At 40.9% G+C, this 19,117-nt stretch overlaps 2 protein-coding genes across 3 annotated transcripts in view; one reads left to right on the plus strand and one right to left on the minus strand.

Annotated features, from left to right (window-relative positions):
- PPP2R2C (protein phosphatase 2 regulatory subunit Bgamma) overlaps positions 1-715 on the plus strand; it is a 132,548-nt gene extending 131,833 nt beyond the window's left edge. The window contains exon 9 of the mRNA XM_041481235.1: positions 225-715. Within this exon, the coding sequence (XP_041337169.1) occupies positions 225-516 (292 nt within the window). The 3' untranslated portion in view covers positions 517-715. The remainder of the gene's footprint in view (positions 1-224) is intronic.
- A 13,484-nt stretch (positions 716-14,199) lies between these two features.
- Positions 14,200-19,117, minus strand: part of WFS1 (wolframin ER transmembrane glycoprotein) — a 32,037-nt gene continuing 27,119 nt past the window's right edge. For both annotated transcript variants that reach the window (XM_041474685.1, XM_041474601.1), the window contains exons 7-8: positions 18,213-18,358; positions 14,200-16,854 (exon numbers count right to left, since the gene is read on the minus strand). In XM_041474685.1, the coding sequence (XP_041330619.1) occupies positions 15,046-16,854; positions 18,213-18,358 (1,955 nt within the window). In that variant the 3' untranslated portion in view covers positions 14,200-15,045. The remainder of the gene's footprint in view (positions 16,855-18,212; positions 18,359-19,117) is intronic.

Genomic DNA, 19,117 nt, shown 5'->3' on the forward strand with positions numbered 1-19,117 from the left:
GTAATTTTCATTGCATAATATGGGAGGGGAAGGCGTTGGTAGAAGAAAACTCTTCATTCTGGGGAGCGCTGGGTAAATCCCTTTTTTCTCCTTACTCTTTCCCATCTGAAACCAGAAGACAGCTGACCCTAAGGTCAGACTGGGCTGTCCTGATCCACTCGTGTCAGTAGGCTTTGCACAGGCTGCTGTTTAACTGCCTTTGTTGCGTCTCTGTGTCTCTGCAGTGTGATAATGACAGGTGCATACAACAACTTCTTTCGAATGTTTGACCGCAACACCAAGCGGGATGTGACCTTGGAGGCTTCCCGGGAGAGCAGCAAACCACGAGCCATCCTTAAGCCCCGGAGAGTCTGCGTTGGAGGCAAGAGGAGGAAAGATGACATCAGTGTTGACAGTTTGGACTTTACTAAGAAGATCTTGCACACAGCATGGCACCCAACCGAGAACATCATTGCTATAGCAGCGACAAACAATCTGTACATATTTCAGGATAAAGTGAACTCAGAAATGCACTAGATTTATCAATATCCCTCTATATTTACAAACCAGCCTCTTGAGAGTTGTAGAAGGATGTGATCTTCACAAAAATTGTGGCTTCTGTGGTGGGATTTGTAGGTTGCATCCTTTCATCCCTCAGCCTGTATCATTATTGGTGGCAAGCCAATTCTTTTCCATCACTGCAACTGTATGAGTAAAAGGCACGAGTGCAAATCCAGTACTGTGGTCTGTATCGGTTCCTTTAAACAAGCAGGGATATTTATTCAGTTTATTCCTGAGGAGGGCTGAGGCTCCTCAACCTCTGTCCATCCTTTTGAGGGTCTCAGTGGTTTGCAGGACTGTGGTGTTCTGGTGCCCTTCCTGCTTTTGCAGTGCACAGCATTTACCACATTGTTAGAGCTTTTTGCCTCAGTCTCTTGATTGGTTTTTTTCCCAGTGCTGTTTTCTTGTCTTTCAATTAGGCCAAGCCTGTTTGAAGGAATGAATAGCCACATCCCTTTAGAGCATGTGGCAGATTGGAGGGACCTCATGAGAATTGGAGCTGGAAGCAGAATCCCTGCTGGTGAAAAGCTGCCCCTTCTCTCCCATCCCATTCCCTTCTTTACAATATCCTCTTATTTATTTATTTATTTATTTATCACATTACTTTGTGCTTCACCTTCCCAAGTGACTAAGTGACAGACTGGTATAGTTACTCAGCCAGCTTATTTTAAGAAGTTTATTCTCCATGGTTCTCTTTGCTCTATTTAAAAAATTAAGTAGTATCTTCATTGTGTGAGGACTTGTTACAAAACTTGGCATTGCAGCTCTGGAGGGACTGGCTGGTCAGACATAGCCTGGCAATTCACACACAAACCCGTGCTACCATTTGGGGTTAGAGTTCTGGAAACCTTGGGTAGAAGTGCTCTCCTTGAAAGCAGCAACCAACTTGAGTGGGAACAAAGTTACATCTCTGCTAGACACTTGATAAAGACCCTTGTTTGTTGTTTGCAGAATGGTTATGTTAATCCTGGCCTTTAGGGAGCACAGGCAATGCCTGGTATCTGTAACTGTGAAAATAATGGTGCTGCAAGAGGCAGCACCGCTCAGTGAATTTTAATGCTTTTAAATGAGGCCACTTCTGGGAGACAAAGTTAGTCCTGGAGAAACATGAAAATTTGAAGAATCCAAACCTAACAAAACCTTTCTCCACAGAAAAGCTGTTAGATCTATCTCTGTTCTATAACGATGATAAATGGAAAAGGAAAGTACACACAAAATAAGGCATGCAGGAATGGCACGGGAACGATGCCGTGGGCAGGAAGTCCTCTTAATCCAGGAAAAGAAAGTTCTGCTGCACCCTTAATAGCTCTGGCGGAAAATTCAATATCCCAAAGGATTCCTACTCTAACCATGAATAAAAGAGCACAACTCACATGACCTGTTAATCTGCCCATATTAAAACTCCTCAGAAAAAAAAAGTCTTTAAGCCATTATGCACTGATTTCTTGGTAAGTGGAGAATGTACTGATGAAGGGATCTGCATGCTTTTGTATTTTGGTTTGGGGGAAGGGTGGGTAAAAATCTGCTTACAAGAAATAAAAAAACAAAGTCTAGAGCTTTTATATGAGATCTCAACACCACACCTGAAATCTGTCTGAAGTTTTCTAGATCAATGCTGTATATTTTGTGTGTAGAAGCACAAATACATGTGCACCAGTTTCCAGCCACACTAAACACATACAGTATGAAATGTGTAGGGTGATTTTAAAGGGAACAAAGAATGTTTGTTTATAAAATACTGTGTGCTGTAGCAAGCATGGACAGTATATGTACATATTTATTCTAACAAAATCTAACAGAATTGCCTTTTCCTGTTCCTTTTCCTTGTAAAAAGGTTTAAGAGTGTCGTAAATTGTATAGAGAGCTTGTTAAAGCCAAACTACTGCTTCAAGGGTGTCATACAATTTCTTTGACTTTTGGACCCCTCCGTTAATCTTTGCAGCTCAAAAAGAAAAAAAAAATGCTATCAGCTCATATTGGCATTTACAGCTAGAGATACTGCAAAACATATATTTAGCTTTTAACATTCTCAAGTAAGATTCTATAGATAACTTATTATAAAGCAGATCTTAATGCAACCTTTTTTTTTATTTAATTTGAAGTACCTTACTCTGTTTCAGCTTTGGGTACCAAAAAGAACATGTTAAAATTAAATAAACAAATATATCTTTGGAGCTTTATAAAACTAATTAAATACCCAACCAAAATACCATGAAGTAATTCTAGAGGAAATAAATAGAAACCTTTCAAAGACCAGTATTCCGTTCCTGTCTTTGACATCACTGTTACAGATCGGTTTCCTGGTTTCTTGAATGTATGGAAAGTTAACATCGTCATTGTGAACGTTTCCAACTTTTCTTTCTCTTTTTAGTTTGAGCTTTCAGTGGTGTAGAGTAAGTGATGGTAAAGTTGGTAAATCTGATTGTTTTGAAAGCTGTTGTTCATGGCTGCATTTTTTGTGTTGCACAAATTAGCTAACTGTTGTTGAATAAAAATATAAATATGTTAATACCAGCTTTTTCAATAAAACTACAACCAAAAAAGGCATAAATAGATGACTTCAAGGCACAGCTTATTTTTAAGCCAGGCGAGAAAGACTTGTTTTAGCTTCTTTTATAGAGGAGGAAGAGTCACAGGGATCAGGACATGGAGGGCAAGCTACTGTGGGAACTTCAACTGTTGTGGCAGGTGGAGGAGGGAATACATGCCACAAGTGGGATTAGGGTGTTGTGTGATGAAGAGTGTGGGCAGCTGTAGCAGAGCTGGAGACATGCTTTAGGTTCAGTCCCTGGACCAGCTTTTTCTTTTGCTCATAGCCCAACCTGGACTTCAGGAGTTTTGAGTCTCCGTTGCCTACAGATGGAATCAGAGGCGTGCAGTGTGGATTGACACACGAAGTCACAGGTAAAAAATGGCATTGGTGTTGTCACCAAGACTGTGGGAGAAACAAAAGCCCTCCAACAACATTTTTAGTGTTAGAGAATCAAGGCATTACTTTATTTCTGGCCAGGATGTTGTTGTTCTGGCCAGGATGTGCAATACAAATAATTTCATTCACACATAGCCCAGGTGTGCAGAGAAAATCATTCCATGATACATGAATTTTACCAGATTTTTCACAGACTTTATACAGTCAAGGCCCATAGAGATTCATTGGTTTGATATTCATTGGCTCCAAGTTATGTAGTTCTTAGTATTTGGTTTCCTACTGGATCTGGATTTCTTCACCTCTGATGTTAATTAGGTACTCACCCCCTGATTTCCTTATCAGTCTTTTCTGGACCAAGTGTCTCCAACCATGCCAGGGAGCAGTGTCTGAGGTAGATGTCTGTTGATGTTCTGCTGATGGTCATTATCTTTTTGGGTATCTTTTGGGCCACTCCCACTCTGTTGAGATATTAACCTCATCAGGCCTTCGCCTGGTAGAACAATGCCCTGGAAAAAACTCCAATTCCCTTCCCCTGGGACAAAGCTGAACACAGGTTGGATTCGATGATATCAAAGGTCTTTTACAACCTAGTTCATTCTGCGATTCTGTCAAAACTGGCTAAAGTTATAAAATTTTTAAAAATTTAAATTGGTATATTTTCCAGCTGTCATCACTGGCCATGTTTGAGACCTTCCAGCCATGGAAGTGCGTCAGGGATGTGGCCAGGCCAGCCTCCCAAATGAGACTGGCCCAGGTGACAAACCAGAGTGCTTCCAGCAGAGCAGCATCCTGCTTTCTCCCACCACTGATCTCTACCACAGGGGAAAATAAAATATAATAATAAAAACTGAAAAAATGCTGGCTTGGCACGCACACTTAAGGTAGGAAATCATTCTCTTTCCAGTCCAAGCTGGTGCCTGACTCTCCGTGGTGATCCTGACTCTTGCCCCAGATGTGGGGCAGCTCTCTGGAATCTCAGTCCAAGCCAGCTGATCTTGCTTGTACCCGGGGTGAGGAGCCTCCCTCCATCCCTACACACAAGTTAGGCACTAAGAGGCTGAGGCCTTTTTCTGGATGCAGACCAGAATAAATTTGCCTCAGCTGTTACATGAGGCAGAGTCTGGCTTTGCACAGCTCTCCCAGAGCTTACATGCTAATTTTTTTCACCCCTTTTTGGGATGACACAGTCAATCCCACTCATTTAGATGGACAAATATGACTAGGCACCGAAGAGAGAAATCTCAGCTGAAAATCAACACATCAAGCCATACACTATTTACCTTTCCAGTTTCCCTTTTCATCCCCAAATACCCAGTAGGAGCAGGAGCCAGATGGCTCACTAGCATGCTTTTGAATTTTTCACACGCATACTTAGCAGCTACATATGGCAATTTAACCCTTTGTGGCTTGGGGGAGATACTGGCATGAGCCACCTGCTTCTGTGGTTGCAGCCAGGAAGTTGTCCTGCTTGAAGCCTGTTGGAGCCTTTGGTTGTCCCTGATGAGAGGGCAAGTGGAAGGAGTGTTTGCCTTTATATCAAATTTTCAGTAACATTAGTATCAATTTGCTCCCGCTCCCAATAGGAATTATTTTCCATTTGCAGTCTTGTCAGCAAATTGTATTGAGTCTAAAATTAGAGCATAAAGGCACTTGCCTTGCTCATGTGGCAGAACCAGGATTACTGGAATGGGCCTAATTTTATAGGGATGGGGTATATTTCTTAGGCTTTGTGAAACCATTAAATGGTTTCTGGAAATTCTGTAGAGGCCAGCTCTGAACTCAGAGTGCACCATGGAAAAGCATTTTGTAGCAGTGAAATTTTATTTTCCTTCTCTCTCAAGTTGGATAAGGATCAAACTTTTACTCATGTGAAAGAGAACACAACTCTTTAGGCAGTTGTAAATCCTAAATCTGGCCCATGAGTGGAAAAGCATTTTGTAGCAGTGAAATTTTATTTTCCTTCTCTCTCAAGTTGGATAAGGATCAAACTTTTACTCATGTGAAAGTGAACTCTTTAGGCAGTTGTAGATCCTAAATCTGGCCCATGATACAAAGGAATTTATGTGGAGCACTTGACTGTGTAAACTCCTCAGTTCCCTTAGCTCTGAAAGCTGCAATGAGTGTGGATCAGCCACGCAGGGTACAGCTAATTACTTGTCTTTCCATTTGCCAATTGAGGCAGTCAATGAGTAGGACAAGATCCTTAAACCAACAATTCCATTAAACAGTTATTTCAAGTATCATGACAATGCTGTACATTGTTTTTATAGCATGGCTGCTCAAACAAATAAACCCTACAGCAGTGATTCAGTCAAAGTATGCAGGCTGGTTTCCTGGACAGCCAGTCCTTGTTTTAAAACTAGTATTAATGATACTACTAACCTGCATGTCCCATGCAATAGCCTGAACCAAACAGATCAGCTTTAAATACAGGACAAAATTCTTCGGCTGGCAATAGGTGTGTGAATACGGCACTATGTCTGTCCTTCATGGAGAAGAGTACTTAGCTCAAAGAACTCCAGAAACCCCATCACCACCTTCTTTGGTTTCATCATAATTTGTCAAACAAGAGAAACAATTCTGGGGGCAGGGCTGGGGGGGAGGGGTGGTGGGGGGGGGTAGGAATCACTGTATATTACAAACAAAAAACCCAAAAATAAATAACTGAAATAGGGATTTGGGTGTCAGATTGGGTGAAAATAGGTTGATATTCCTCCATTCTATAGCTGTGATATAAATGCTGTCCAAGCAAGACACCAGAGTGATACCCCACTGTCGATAACTTCTGCTAACACCCCAGCTCTGGCAGGTTCTTGGTTTCATTTCCCTTTGGTGAGGCTTGAACCCCTCCAGCAGCTCTGCATGGTGCTCTGGACCACACTCCTCCTCACTTTAGTGGGAAGGTGCAGAAAGAAGCAGAGGTTTCCCACAGATAGGAAAGATCCCATCATTGTGATCTATTTGCAATGCAGAAGGTGATGCTCGCAGAAAATTTATGCAGATCTTGGACTGCCTTGTGGAAGAGGTGGGGAGGAAAACATTGCTGGTTCAATTATCATCCTCTGACATCTCTGCTAACACCTTTCCAGGATGAACAGCTGCACTCTCTGTTTCTCACAGCTATTGATCTGCAAACCCAGAGAGATATTGCTGCATTAATTGCGCTCTGTCAACATGTTCAAAATATTCTTTGCTACCCTCACAGGTAAAGACTTACTTTAGCATGAAATGAGAGATAAGATGCATTATTTTATACCACCTTCCTCCACATATTTTGTAAGCCTTTCTTTTAAAATATTTGGCTATTTTGAGCTGCTATTGTAATATTGCAAATGAATTTTGAGGCATCTAGTGCTACCTTTAAATCTGTGTCTCCTAATCACTTTCTAGAACTGCAAGAAATCTCTCGCTGAACAATTTATCTCCAAGGTCTTGTCAAACCTGTCCCAAAACCAGACTCTCCTGAGATCCACTTTTCATTACCAAAGAGCAGAGAAGATGATTCTTGCTTGTGAAGGACAATTGAAGCCTGAGGCTATCTAAAGAAGGGGAAAGAAAGATTTCCCTTGCTTCCTCTCCAGAGTTCCCAGTCTTATCCCACACACTCTCCTAGCCTGTTGTGCTGCCTGTTCTCTCTGTGCTTTTCCTTCTACCACATCCTGTGACCCCCCACATTCCCCCTTCTGCCTTCTCCTTCAGCCACATACAGTGGCCAGAATCCAGTAAAACCCACCAGTTATTCCCACCCCTGGAAGTGCCCTGTCAGCTCCCCCTCTCCTGGGCTGTCAGAGGGGAAAGCCCCATTTGCCAGTGTGCTATATTTCAAGTGGAAGATCTACAGAATTGAAGAGGTTGTATCTTAGCAACCACAAATGCATTAAGAAAGCAGTTTAGCTGTTTAAACCTTCAATTACAAAATCCACCACAAAGAGGCAGCTGCTGTGCACAAGACACAAAGCCCATGCAGCAGTTCCCCATGAGAGACAAAACTGCCCTGTGCACATCCACCTGCCAAAGGCACCTGGCTGAACCGTTTCCCTTCTCTGCACAAATAAGAGGGTGCTGTCATGGCCCACACCCACATCCTTTTCTCTCCTGCATGAAGAGAAGTGGAGAAAATGCATCTTTTTGCAGGGAAACCCTGAGGTTTTGTATATTGATCTTATGCCCGTAGGACCAAAGCAAGATCTTCAACACTTTCCAAGGAGAAATAAAGGAGTCCCACAATGAAAACTCAGAGTGAAATAGGCCTAGGGTTCTGATCACTTCACAAAAGTTGCTGTGATGCAGGAGGTATACCCTGATTTGTACAGCTTAGAATCCCAATCTTTTCCCTTCCTGGGTAGTACTTTAATTATCAGTCCTCAGATACACATTTCCCACAGTTCTTTTCTTCCAAGGGTTTGTGCAACTGGAGTCAAGCCTCTCTGCTTTATGTGGACACCCCATACAATAGCTTTTCAAGGTTTCCTTATCATGCCTGCAGCAAACCTGGATTTCATCCTTGACCTGACAAAGTTATAACAAAAACAACAGGGCATCTGCCAAAGTTAGTTTAGACATTTCACCAATTTCTGTCTCTAAACCTTTCTTGCCAGTATTTAGTGCACATTCTGTTCCATTCTACATTGCTCTCAAAGGCTGGATCCCAGCTGTGTGATGGCACACAGGGGTGAACCCATTTCCCTGCAAAGGGAGCTCCAAGGACCATTGTGAATCGCTCCAAAGGGAGCTGCCTGAGAGGAACACGCAGCAGGAGTGGTGCAGAGTCCCTCATCCACAGACTGAAAATATTTCGTGCGCAAGGGTAGGACTTAACCCATAAGCACAATCCATAAGCAGCCTCTGAGGGCAGTAGGAGCACATCAAAGGCAGGTCCTTGCTCAGCCCACAAACTTCTTCTTCCCCCCACCCCCCTTCGCTCTTATAATTAATCTTCTAGGTGTAAAATTTATTTCTGGGCTAAATAGACAAATGGGGATATGAGCATCATAAAATCACCCTAGGACAGACAGGAAAGGTGACACCCCTTGTCTTTCTTGCTCTTGCTTCATAGATGCACTACTCTGGAGAAACTGAATATCATAAACAAAGCAAAAAAAGAAATTCTGCCAGGGCAACTACTAGCCACAAAGAGTGTCCCTGCTAACCAGGACTGTGATATAAAGCACAGGCATATACTCAGTGTATCCACCTCCGTTTAAAGACTGTGTATCTCTAAGCTTAGACAGAAGAGCTGTCCTGGGCTAGAGAAACTTCAGGCTATAGGATTGAAGCACTCCATGGAGATTCACTTTTTAAACAACGATTAAAGATCAATTGAACTGTTACTAGAAGCAGTATTAGGAGAGATTTATGAATCATCCATTAATAACTGTAGGAAAGCATCTTCTGTAAAGAGAAAACTGAAAAATCCATTTATTGCAAAACCAATTGCTGGGCTCATCATCTGTCTGTCACACTGGTGCAAGGGCACACATATGGGAAATGTGTCAGCCATGGACTGCTTTCAGTGAGCAAGTTGGTAAATTCCTGCCAGTATGTGCTTTGAACAAAATTTAAAAACAAACAAACAAAAAACACCCCTGAATTGTTTTGCATTGCATCTTCTGGATTGAATTTGTTTTGATCTTGAAGGATTTTTTTAAAAAGATGGTTCTTAGAGTATTCAGACAATGATATCCATCCTGATCTTCACATGGCATCTTTGGCTTTGATTCTAGGCAAATTCTTGATCAGAACTTGGTCTGTAGACTACTTCCAAAGCATCTAAGCCCTATTAAAATAACATTTCCATTACCTAATTAATTGTTTGAAGCTGTTTTCAGTGATTGTTTATTGAAGTTATAGTTTGTCACCTGAGGCAACAGCATGGCTTGTTGTCGTGGAAACATCTCTGCTGTCACCAGCGATGAATAGGGAGGGAGGAACGGGAGAGGAGCTACAGAGGAGATGCTTTGTTGGAATGCCTTGCACTTTAAAGTGACTAAATTATTTCAGATAAAGACAGGCCATGCTGATATAGACAAACACTGATTCCTGGGATATTATGGGCTCTGTGGGCTTGGTTCAAGCCCTTTCTAATTTAGCATGACACAGCTCCTGCTGTCAGGCACTCCTGTCTCCTGTGGTTAACAGCAACATTCACAGGGCCCTTTCTGTTGCCAAACTTGCTATTATTGCACAAAAATCCTGCCACCTACAAAAATACAGCAAAACATCTCTAGAAACCTGCTGTCATCTATCTATTTGATCTGTAAAAGATGAAAAAGCAGTATGGCATAGTCTCTTATTGGCCTTTACCTGGTGTGTGATCTTGCCACAAGTTTTCTGCATTCCCAAATCCTTGTGTTAACTAATGTCCATGGGTATCCCAAGAAAGACTTGCAGTTAGGCAGAAGCCATTCTGATTAAAGGGAAATTCTAAATTTTTATTAAACTCTGCCACAAATTTCCTCTGTTTCTTGCAGATAACAGATAGTTAATAAAAAGGTTTAGGTTCTGATAAAAAAGGGAAATTCTAAATTTTTATTAAACTCTGCCACAAATTTCCTCTGTTTCTTGCAGATGATAACAGAGAGTTAATAAAAAGGTTTAAGCTCTGATAAACCGTGATTATTTTTTTTTGATGCAGGAAGAAAACAGAGTTTCCACCAGCAGCACCATCAGGACTGGATTTTGTCCCTACTCACTGTACTACAGCACCAGACAATGCAGATTGATGCTGACAGGCTTATAAGATCTTAGAGACAGGAACATTCTCAGAACCTGCTGAGCTGCAAAGCAGCTAGGCTGCACTTTTCATAAGTTTCATATGCTGTTCATTTATCATTGTGCAGTTTTTTTATCTCACAGAAAAATAGATCTTTTTCCTCCCTTTTCACAGTCTTGGATTGCAGGCACACTCCACAACGATGCCTTTGCTTGGCATTTGTTTAACTTCGCTTGTATCTGGCAGGGAATCGGCTTCACAAATGGTTATCTATTTTTCATAAGAAGGTTTTTTTCTAACTGCATTTCCTCTTCGAAATGGAGTAAAACCAGACCCTGAGTCTTTTGTTCCTTGGCGGTGCCCTCTGGAGACAGCGGCAGAGGCAGGAAAGCGCAGCGTGAGCCTGGAGTGCCGCCTGATGGCGCGGGAGGCAAAGCGCCAGCGCGGTCTCTGCCAGCTGGGGACACCTGCCCTTTGCCAGCTGGGGACACCTGCCCTCTGCAGCCAGGGGACACCTGCCCTCTGCCAAACTAGCAAACGTACCATTTTCTTGCAGAAAGCCCCGAATAGCAAAGCAGTACAGCGAGGCTCCAGGCAGAGGTGTGCTCTCTCTGGAGGTTAATGCCCCTGCGGGAGGACACGACCTCCTGGATGCCCTTCCCGACTTTTTAAAGAGCATACTCAGGTATTTTTTTAAAGGAAGGCTATAAGCAGTCTTTCCATGTTCCTGTTCTGCTTCAAAACTTGAAGTTCAAGCTTAGTTAGAGGGGAGGAAAACACAAGTTTTCTCAGTGCTTAACACTTCACACTTCCCTTTAAGGGGAAGGTGACTCTCATATTTTCCACATCAGGCTATGATTCCTAAGAGGAACTGCAGGATGCTAATGATTTTTTTTTTCTCCTAGAGCAAAAGGTAATTAAAGCTTTTGAGTAATAATGTGAAAATAAATGAACCATCTTAATGCATATAAACAGTGATGTGATTTGGTGTTTGGTTTCCAGGCATCCTATTTGCATGCAACACTTGCTTATATGTAGGTGCCAGATGCAGGTATGTTATCTCCTTACAACTTGGCAAATTGCACCTAATTTTTGCTGCGTGGATTAATATATTTCTTACTCAATGGCATAGTTGTTGGTTTTCCTTCATATCCATCTGCTGTTCAAACAATTGCAGCTGTGAGTTGGAGTGCAGCTTCTTACAACCTCCTTCAGCTGTTACTGGATGTGAGCCTTACCCTGAGAGGCTGCAAAGGGTTTCAGAAGTATTGAAACCTCCTTTGCCTTTTCCAGTGGAAATAGAGAAGGCAGAAGGCAGACAAGCAGCTCAGTGTAAGAATACAGGAAAGCATTACACTACCCCAATGGTGACACAGAATGGTTTGGGCTGGAAGGGACTGTCAGCCCCCCTGACATGCACATGGACACCTTCCACAGGGCCAGACTGCTCAGAGCCCCACCCAGCCTGGCCTTAAACACCTCCAAGGATGGGGCAGCCACAGCATCTCTGGGCAACATTCTTATTACCCTGTGTTACAAAAAATTGCAACAAATTTCCAATTAATAACAGCTATTTTACGGCACTTAAAAGATCCATTAGTTCTAAGAAATAAAACCATGTTAATGCCTACGGATCTACCATTTTTTTCTCTAGGAGAACAAGGCAAAAACTCTGCATTCTTGCCTCCTGCAAGATGCTGTTAGTCATTACAGAGTGGGCTCTTAAGTTATTCAGAATTTCAATATGTGTTGTGTTGTTTTTCTGTGCTTATGGAAGAATGTACCAGTTTGGAGAACAAGCAGTACTTTTTCATGTTACATTGAAGATGAAATTCAAATGAATATTTTTTCTAAATTATTTACATTCTAAATGCAAAAGCTGAACTTACAGAACAGCTGAACCCAATTTAGAATTGTCAATAGCCATACAACGTCCTCCTCCTCTTTCATTAATTAATACTAATTTAAAAGACTGAATTTCCAGCCTAGAGAAAGGGCACCTGCCTTTGGAACTGTTTATAATTCATCATATATTGAAAACTGAATAAGAAAATAATAAATGTAGGAATCACTGAATAATTGACAACAGCCGCCAGATTCTGTGCCTCTCCAGCCTAGAAGACGGACTGGTTTGGAACACAGAGCTGTAGCAGGAATGGAACAGTTACTTTGTGCTTTGTTTGCTTGCAAGGTGCAAAGAAAACAGAGGCACAATTTGCAAAAACAACTTGATTATTAAATTCCAGCAATTTTGTGATTGTCAGCTAAGATACACTTTAGAAAGGAAAGATTTATTTGGTAAAGGTTTCAGAATACTGAACAGTAGATCAACAAGATCCATCAAGCTACTATTAATGTATCCTCTTTTTCCATAAAAATGAAAAAGCATCAAAGAGAAATACTTGAGAACTAGCATTAAAAGGCATTATTTAAAGGTCTTGAAGTAAAATTTGCTTCCTCTGTCCCTTGTGGCTGTACTGAAGAACTGAAAACAGATGGAAAATGACCTTCAATGAGCCACTGTGCAAAACTTCCTACCTGTGCTGATGGGAGGCACTTGACAAATTCAAGTATCCCCATCAATCTATCACTACAGAGCACATGGATTATTTTTCCTAGGATCTAGCTAATTCAGAGTTTGGCTCTAGGTGGTTTTTTTTTCTTCATGTAAGTGCATAAAGGGTAATTATTTAACTTTGCATCTGACCAATATTGATATGAGTATTTTTGAAGGAGCTCTCCTCCTCCGAGGAACTAGAGATTTTTAGCTAATAATTCAAATTTAGTAACAGTTATATGCCAATATCCTCTAACAACTTCCACAAAAAAAGGCTGAAATACAGGTTTCAGAGTTGTTATTATGATACAGATGGGGACTGAGGTACCAAGATTAAGCCTTTTAAAAAACAACTCATTCCAAAGAAATCAAGTACCCTCCCTCCTCTTGCAAAACTTCCCACATCTGACTTGAGTCACTTTTTCATTTTCAAGACATGTAACAACTCCTTCAAAATGCACCACAGTAAGTCACTATGTTGACATCCATAGAAAGGGTAAAAGCTAAAAGGAGAAATTTTAACATTAGTTCTAAATCCCAAGACTGCTGTCTTTTTTCCCTCCTGACAAACATATGAATAGAAGTTTCACAATTGTGTATGTATGTAAGGGAAAAAAGTTAAAAAACTTAAAAACTTTTGTGCTTACATTTCAGAACCAGGAAGAATGTTTGGGTATGTACAAAGAGCCTATGGATATTCTAACAAAAGGAGGAGAAAGGCCTAAGTTTGGCTTATTTCCAGCCAAAATGGGCCTGGGTAAGGGAAGCTGTCAAAACTTGCATTTACTTGCTATCTTATTCCTTTTCTTTTCCCCAGGTGGAAATACTTGGCAAGTTTTCAAAGCTAGAAGCACCCTGAAAATATGGTTTTACTGCACAGATTTTCTGATGGGCTGAATCATGACTGTGGTGGGGGCTTCGGATGGTGGGGGCTTCTGCTGTGGGCACTGGGCAGCACACCTGGAGGTGCCTTTGGTGTCCTCTCTCCCAACTGCAGCCCTGGGTAATGCTCAAGAGGATGCTCATAGCTGGCATGCAGCCATTGCCCCACTGACCCCAAAAGTTTCCCCTTCTCTACCAGGTTTTCATTGCTAACCCTTCTCCCTGGCCCTGGTGATGACTGACACAAAGGCAAAAAGGAATCTAAAGCAGGTTCAGTGGAGTGGTCAGGGGAATGGCAGGATGTATCTGTGACCTGCAGCCACAGTGGCCAGAAAAGGCCCAAAGTCACAACAAAAGCAGGGGGAAGCACTATGTGCAGACTGCACAGCTACAAAAACTTCACCTGGCACATCAGATTTTACTGTTGACTTCAAAACCATCAAGTGCAAGTACAAGTATCTCACATCAGAATATTTTAAACATTCTAAATTGTACTTTTCAGTGAAAGCTGCTATCAGCACAACACAAACAACTGGTCACAATGTCAAAGCATAATGAACAAATATTGTACCCATTTAATTCAAGTTTGTACTTCATGTTTATTTGCAAAATACAAGTAATTAAACAAACATTCTAGTTCCGTTTCCACTATAGACTTTTAGGTATAATTTCAGTTGCTGTGGTTTGTCCATTACTGGTACCATCTCAATACCAGCCTTGGTATTTGCCTTTCACACACCAGCACGGACTATACCTTAGTGTAACCAATCAGAACAAATAGCAAATTTCATACACAATATTTAATGCTAAGTAGAAGCCTGGCGACTTTGTAAAACCTTGCTGGGGTGTGAAATGTTGTGCCCTTTCAAAAAATAGTGATCACTATCTTCTGGACAAATAGTGGAACAGTGATTGCTGTACGCAAATATTACCACCAGGTACTGACTCTAAGATCACTTTTTTCTAGAAAACACCAAATAAATACAAGCAATGAATGCAACAAAAGCTATTGTCAGCTACCTATTCTAAACCACATCTGTGAAAATACAAATGGGCACATTGTGAATACTTAAAAGAGTAAAGTGCTTTTAACAATGAGCAAGTGAATGCATCTAGTGTTGTACCACAGGCAATATATCCATTTTGGACAAAACAGTTTCCATGCAATTAGTCAGCAGCAATCCCCTGCATTCATTTACAATATTAAAGTACTATATATTACTTCAGTCATACAGGGTTTAAGGTCAGGATACGGTGTGTACACTTGCAAAACTCAACCAGTGCTCTGTATTAGCACACTGTTTGAGCATTGCTACAGCAAGGTAGATTTTTGTTGGGTTTTTTTTTCTCTCTTAAGGAGCCAAACCTTTGGTAGTGTAAATGCAGTGGACACTGAAAATACCACTGAACCAATATATGAGCACATTATGCAGCTGACAGGAATGGGAAGAAGAAAAAATCAAAAGCAAATTTAATGGCTTTATGCACTGTGCTCCTCCAATCCTGCTCTATTTTCACGTGCCTCCCTGCAGGTAAGAGTTTAGACATGCAATTCAAGCAAGTGATTGCTTTCAGTTCAAAGACAGGCCATTTACTGCCAAGACGACCCTCCAGAATTGTGCTGAATTCAATTATACTCCCTTGCCTCAAGTTCAGCAACACTTTTTTAAACTCATTGCTTGCCTTCAGCACAATATCTTTGGTTATATCATCCTCCTCTATAGGCTTGCTTCCATTTTTACTACTGAAAGGCATGCCCACAGTTATTTCAAATTTGTACCGATCAAACATTTTCATGTGGCATTTATGCTTTGTCAAAAACTTCAGACGACACAATTCTTCCTCCTCCAATGTAACATTTTTGGGATCACAAAGAGGGTAGGTTTCACCATACAAGCATCTCATCCAATCACCAATAAAAAATGGAAGCATATTTATTGCAGATTCTGCACTATTGTCGATTTCTGTCACGCGCACATATTTGAACCGCCCGGTCCACGTCACTCGGTGTCCTTCCAGGTGACTGCACAGGATCTGAGTACGTGCCATGTTAGTCTCCTTCCAGGCCCGGGGTCCACAGAGGAAACCATACTGATTCCACGTCAGGGTGGAGTTGTAAACTTTCATGCCTTCAGATCGATACACATAGAACCAACAGAACAGCACTACAGCTGTAATCCACACCAGAATGAGTTTCACAATCGAGCTTCGCGTGAGCGATTTAACCACTTCAACTACAGAGAAGTTAACCTTTGTCCACCATCGAAAGAGCAAAGGAACAGCACACAAAACCAGGGTCACTACAATTTTCATGAGCTCCAAAGACAAAAACCACTTAATGAGGTGGACAAGACACATCAGTGCAATGCCTACACCCAGCACTGGGAGGGCAAAGAGGAACAGGAAGTAACCAATGGACGCACGAACGAGCCCAATGCCAGAGGACTCCCGCAGAATGACCACAGAGAGTTCACACCACATAAAGCACACCAGGTATGGGACCAGGTAGCAGTAAGTGCCTTTAAAATTCCGTAGCTGGGCCATTCTAAAGAAAAGATAGAACAAGTACAAAAACAGAAGGCATGGGATGCTTACATTGATCACAAAGAAATGGCCTACAGGGACTGTAAAGAAGGTTTTCCCTAAGAATTTCAAGTAGCCAAAATTCCCAGGTAATATCTGTAATAGGGATAAGCAACCTGCAGCCATCTCAGTCATTAATGCCCTTCGTGTGTAAGGTTCTGCACACGTGCTTAAACTCATGTAACTTGTCACTGTGAAGAAAACTGAGAGAGTAGCTAACTCTGAGCATGGTATACAGTCTTTGCTTGCTATAGGGAAGGAAAAAATTACAAAGAATACTGACAGTAAAAAGTAAAAGTATGGCTCTAAGTGATTCCATCCAAAGTTCACCTCAGCTTGCTCAACATCTAGATTTGGTTCAAAACGAAGCAGTAAGTCAGTCAAAGCACGGAAGTTTTCCCAAGCCTTACTGTCCTGAAAAACTTTCAGTGTGCAAATTACCATAGAAATGAAGGACAAATAGAATATGACTAATGGAATAATGAAGGCAAAAAACTCAATTGTCAGATTACTGATGATGAAGAAAAAGATGAGAGCATTGATATGGTGTGTTGGAACAATGGTAGATAGCCAATGCATTCCTGCCTTTGATGCAATATCTATAAGGTATTCTTTAATTTCCATAATGGCATGAAGTGGATATTTTACAACCTGGAAAAAGAGAAAGAAGCATTTTATTAACAAGCAGTTTAGTATCTTTACATCACAGACATTACTAGCTGAAGCAGTAGCAGCCAGTTGTCTAACCTCAGCTATACATGAAAAGATTTATATTTCAGATCAATGTTGCCAATAAAATAAGATTACCGTGTCTGAGATTATTAGCTCCATTTTTATTAACTCAGTCAGACGAAGCTCAGAGACAATTTTGATTTCAGGCAAGATGTATTTCATTACCTTTGACACATATAATTAAATGGCTTCCTAGTCAAATATTCTGCTCTGCTAACTTCATACTGAAGATAAACTACATGGCTACAGCCCTGCATTATCTTAAGTCATTAGTTGAGCTGCGAGTACTGTACTTTAAAGCATGTAACTGCCACATTCTGCAAGGATTATGCTATACACTCTATGCATATACACTGCAGGAAGTAGTGCCTATGATTCATATACGCATACAGAAGTCCTTACAGCTGCAGTTTTGTCTTTAAATGATCCTTGCCAAGCATCTAGGGACATTAGATGCTGCAATCAATCCTCCTTTCCCCATAAAATGACAGTTTTTACGTTTTCCCAGATCGTACATTTTTATATTAATTAATTCAAGGGGAAAAGCCAAGAATGTTCCAGCAAATACCTGTGGCACTGTGATGAACTGGGACAGCACACCCCTAATGATTTGGGCAAAAGCTTGTTTATTTGTGAAGGCATCTCTGTTCTTCATAAATGCGTCTCTTTCAGACAATTAGCCATGGAAATGCTTGGAAAGAGACACCTTTCACTCTCCCTTTTTTCCCCACCCCTGCAATATGATAATGGACAACAAACTTACAGCAAAAATTCAGGTCAGGAACCACACACCCCCTACCTTGCCTAAAACTTATGCAAGTATTGAAGACATGCACCTTTATTTTCCCTTCTCCTTTCACTTCTAGAGAAGTATCAGTGTAGAAGCTAACTGCAAGTTTTGTCATAACAGAACCTTTTCATGCTAAGGATAATTTTTCCCACCTGCTTGCTCCTGTTTAAATTAGAAAGATATGAAGCGTATAACAACATCTATAATAAAAATAGGGCAGTGATGACAGGTACATTTAAATCCTCACTGAAGATGTAATGAAGGTAGATTGACCCCTTACAGGGAAAACTGTTGTCACTTTCTTTTAAATACGTGACTCATATATACTAAACTTGAAGCATATAAATGAGGTCAAGTCCAAAAAGAAGTTACAGCAACAATTCTGATCTATACAGACTAAATATCAGTGTTAAGTGCAAGTCACTCCTGTTTTGTCTGTGATGCTTAAGAGGCCATTCAACATAACCTGTTCCGTACTGCCTTTTACCTTCAGTCGCAGGGGTAACTCTTCAGGACTCTTCCCTGCCAACTCATCATCTTCCTCTTCATGCATAATCAGGTTAGATGGGATGATTCCCTTTGCGTACTTCTTGGTAATTTCAACAAAGTCATCCAAAGCAATAAATTTTTTAGCTAAAAAGATAAAACGAAAATTTGGAGTAAATTTTATCACAACACTATATTGATTATGAACTGCAATATTAATTTTCTTTCCTGACAGAACCTAGTCTACAAAAACTGAACTACTGACAACATGTGTTTACCTTGCAACTTGTCCTGAGATTTCTGCTGAAAACAAAAAACTCCTTGGGCCAGCAATATATATAATACACTACATCTTGTCAGATCAACAGGTAAGTTTATTATAATGATAAGTAGGATAACAGAGTGAGTGAATGTAGCTTATCTGCAAGTATTCCACAGGAAAAAAGACTACTGGATTAGGTCACAGTTTTAAATCATAAACTATTATATCTGCTTCAGAGAAATATTCAACAGCTGCATTGGAAAGAAAGATTGTACAGAAGCAGTAATGAATTATCTGCATGTCATCAACTGAAACACTGACTTCTGGTTTGTCATTTAGCAGTCATTTTTCTGAGTTCGGAAGTTACAGACATATAATTATGGGAAATACACAATTATTATATCTGTGAGACTAAATATGGATTACCTAAAGTGTATTAATTTAATATGCTATGTGGCTATACAAAAGGCCTCCTCCAAACTGTATCAATCGTGATCTAAAACAGCTACCAGCAACAAAACAGACTTTGCTCTGTTTACAGAGACAAAATTCATCCCTCTGCCCTGGAAGATCCTTATCCAGTCCTGTGAGCACAAGGGAGGCATGGGGTTACTACTGAAAACTCCAGGGACACGGCAGGACAG

The sequence above is a fragment of the Pyrgilauda ruficollis genome, unplaced genomic scaffold, assembly GCF_017590135.1.
Source record: "Pyrgilauda ruficollis isolate IOZ18807 unplaced genomic scaffold, ASM1759013v1 scaffold1, whole genome shotgun sequence".
Taxonomy (NCBI): domain Eukaryota; kingdom Metazoa; phylum Chordata; class Aves; order Passeriformes; family Passeridae; genus Pyrgilauda; species Pyrgilauda ruficollis.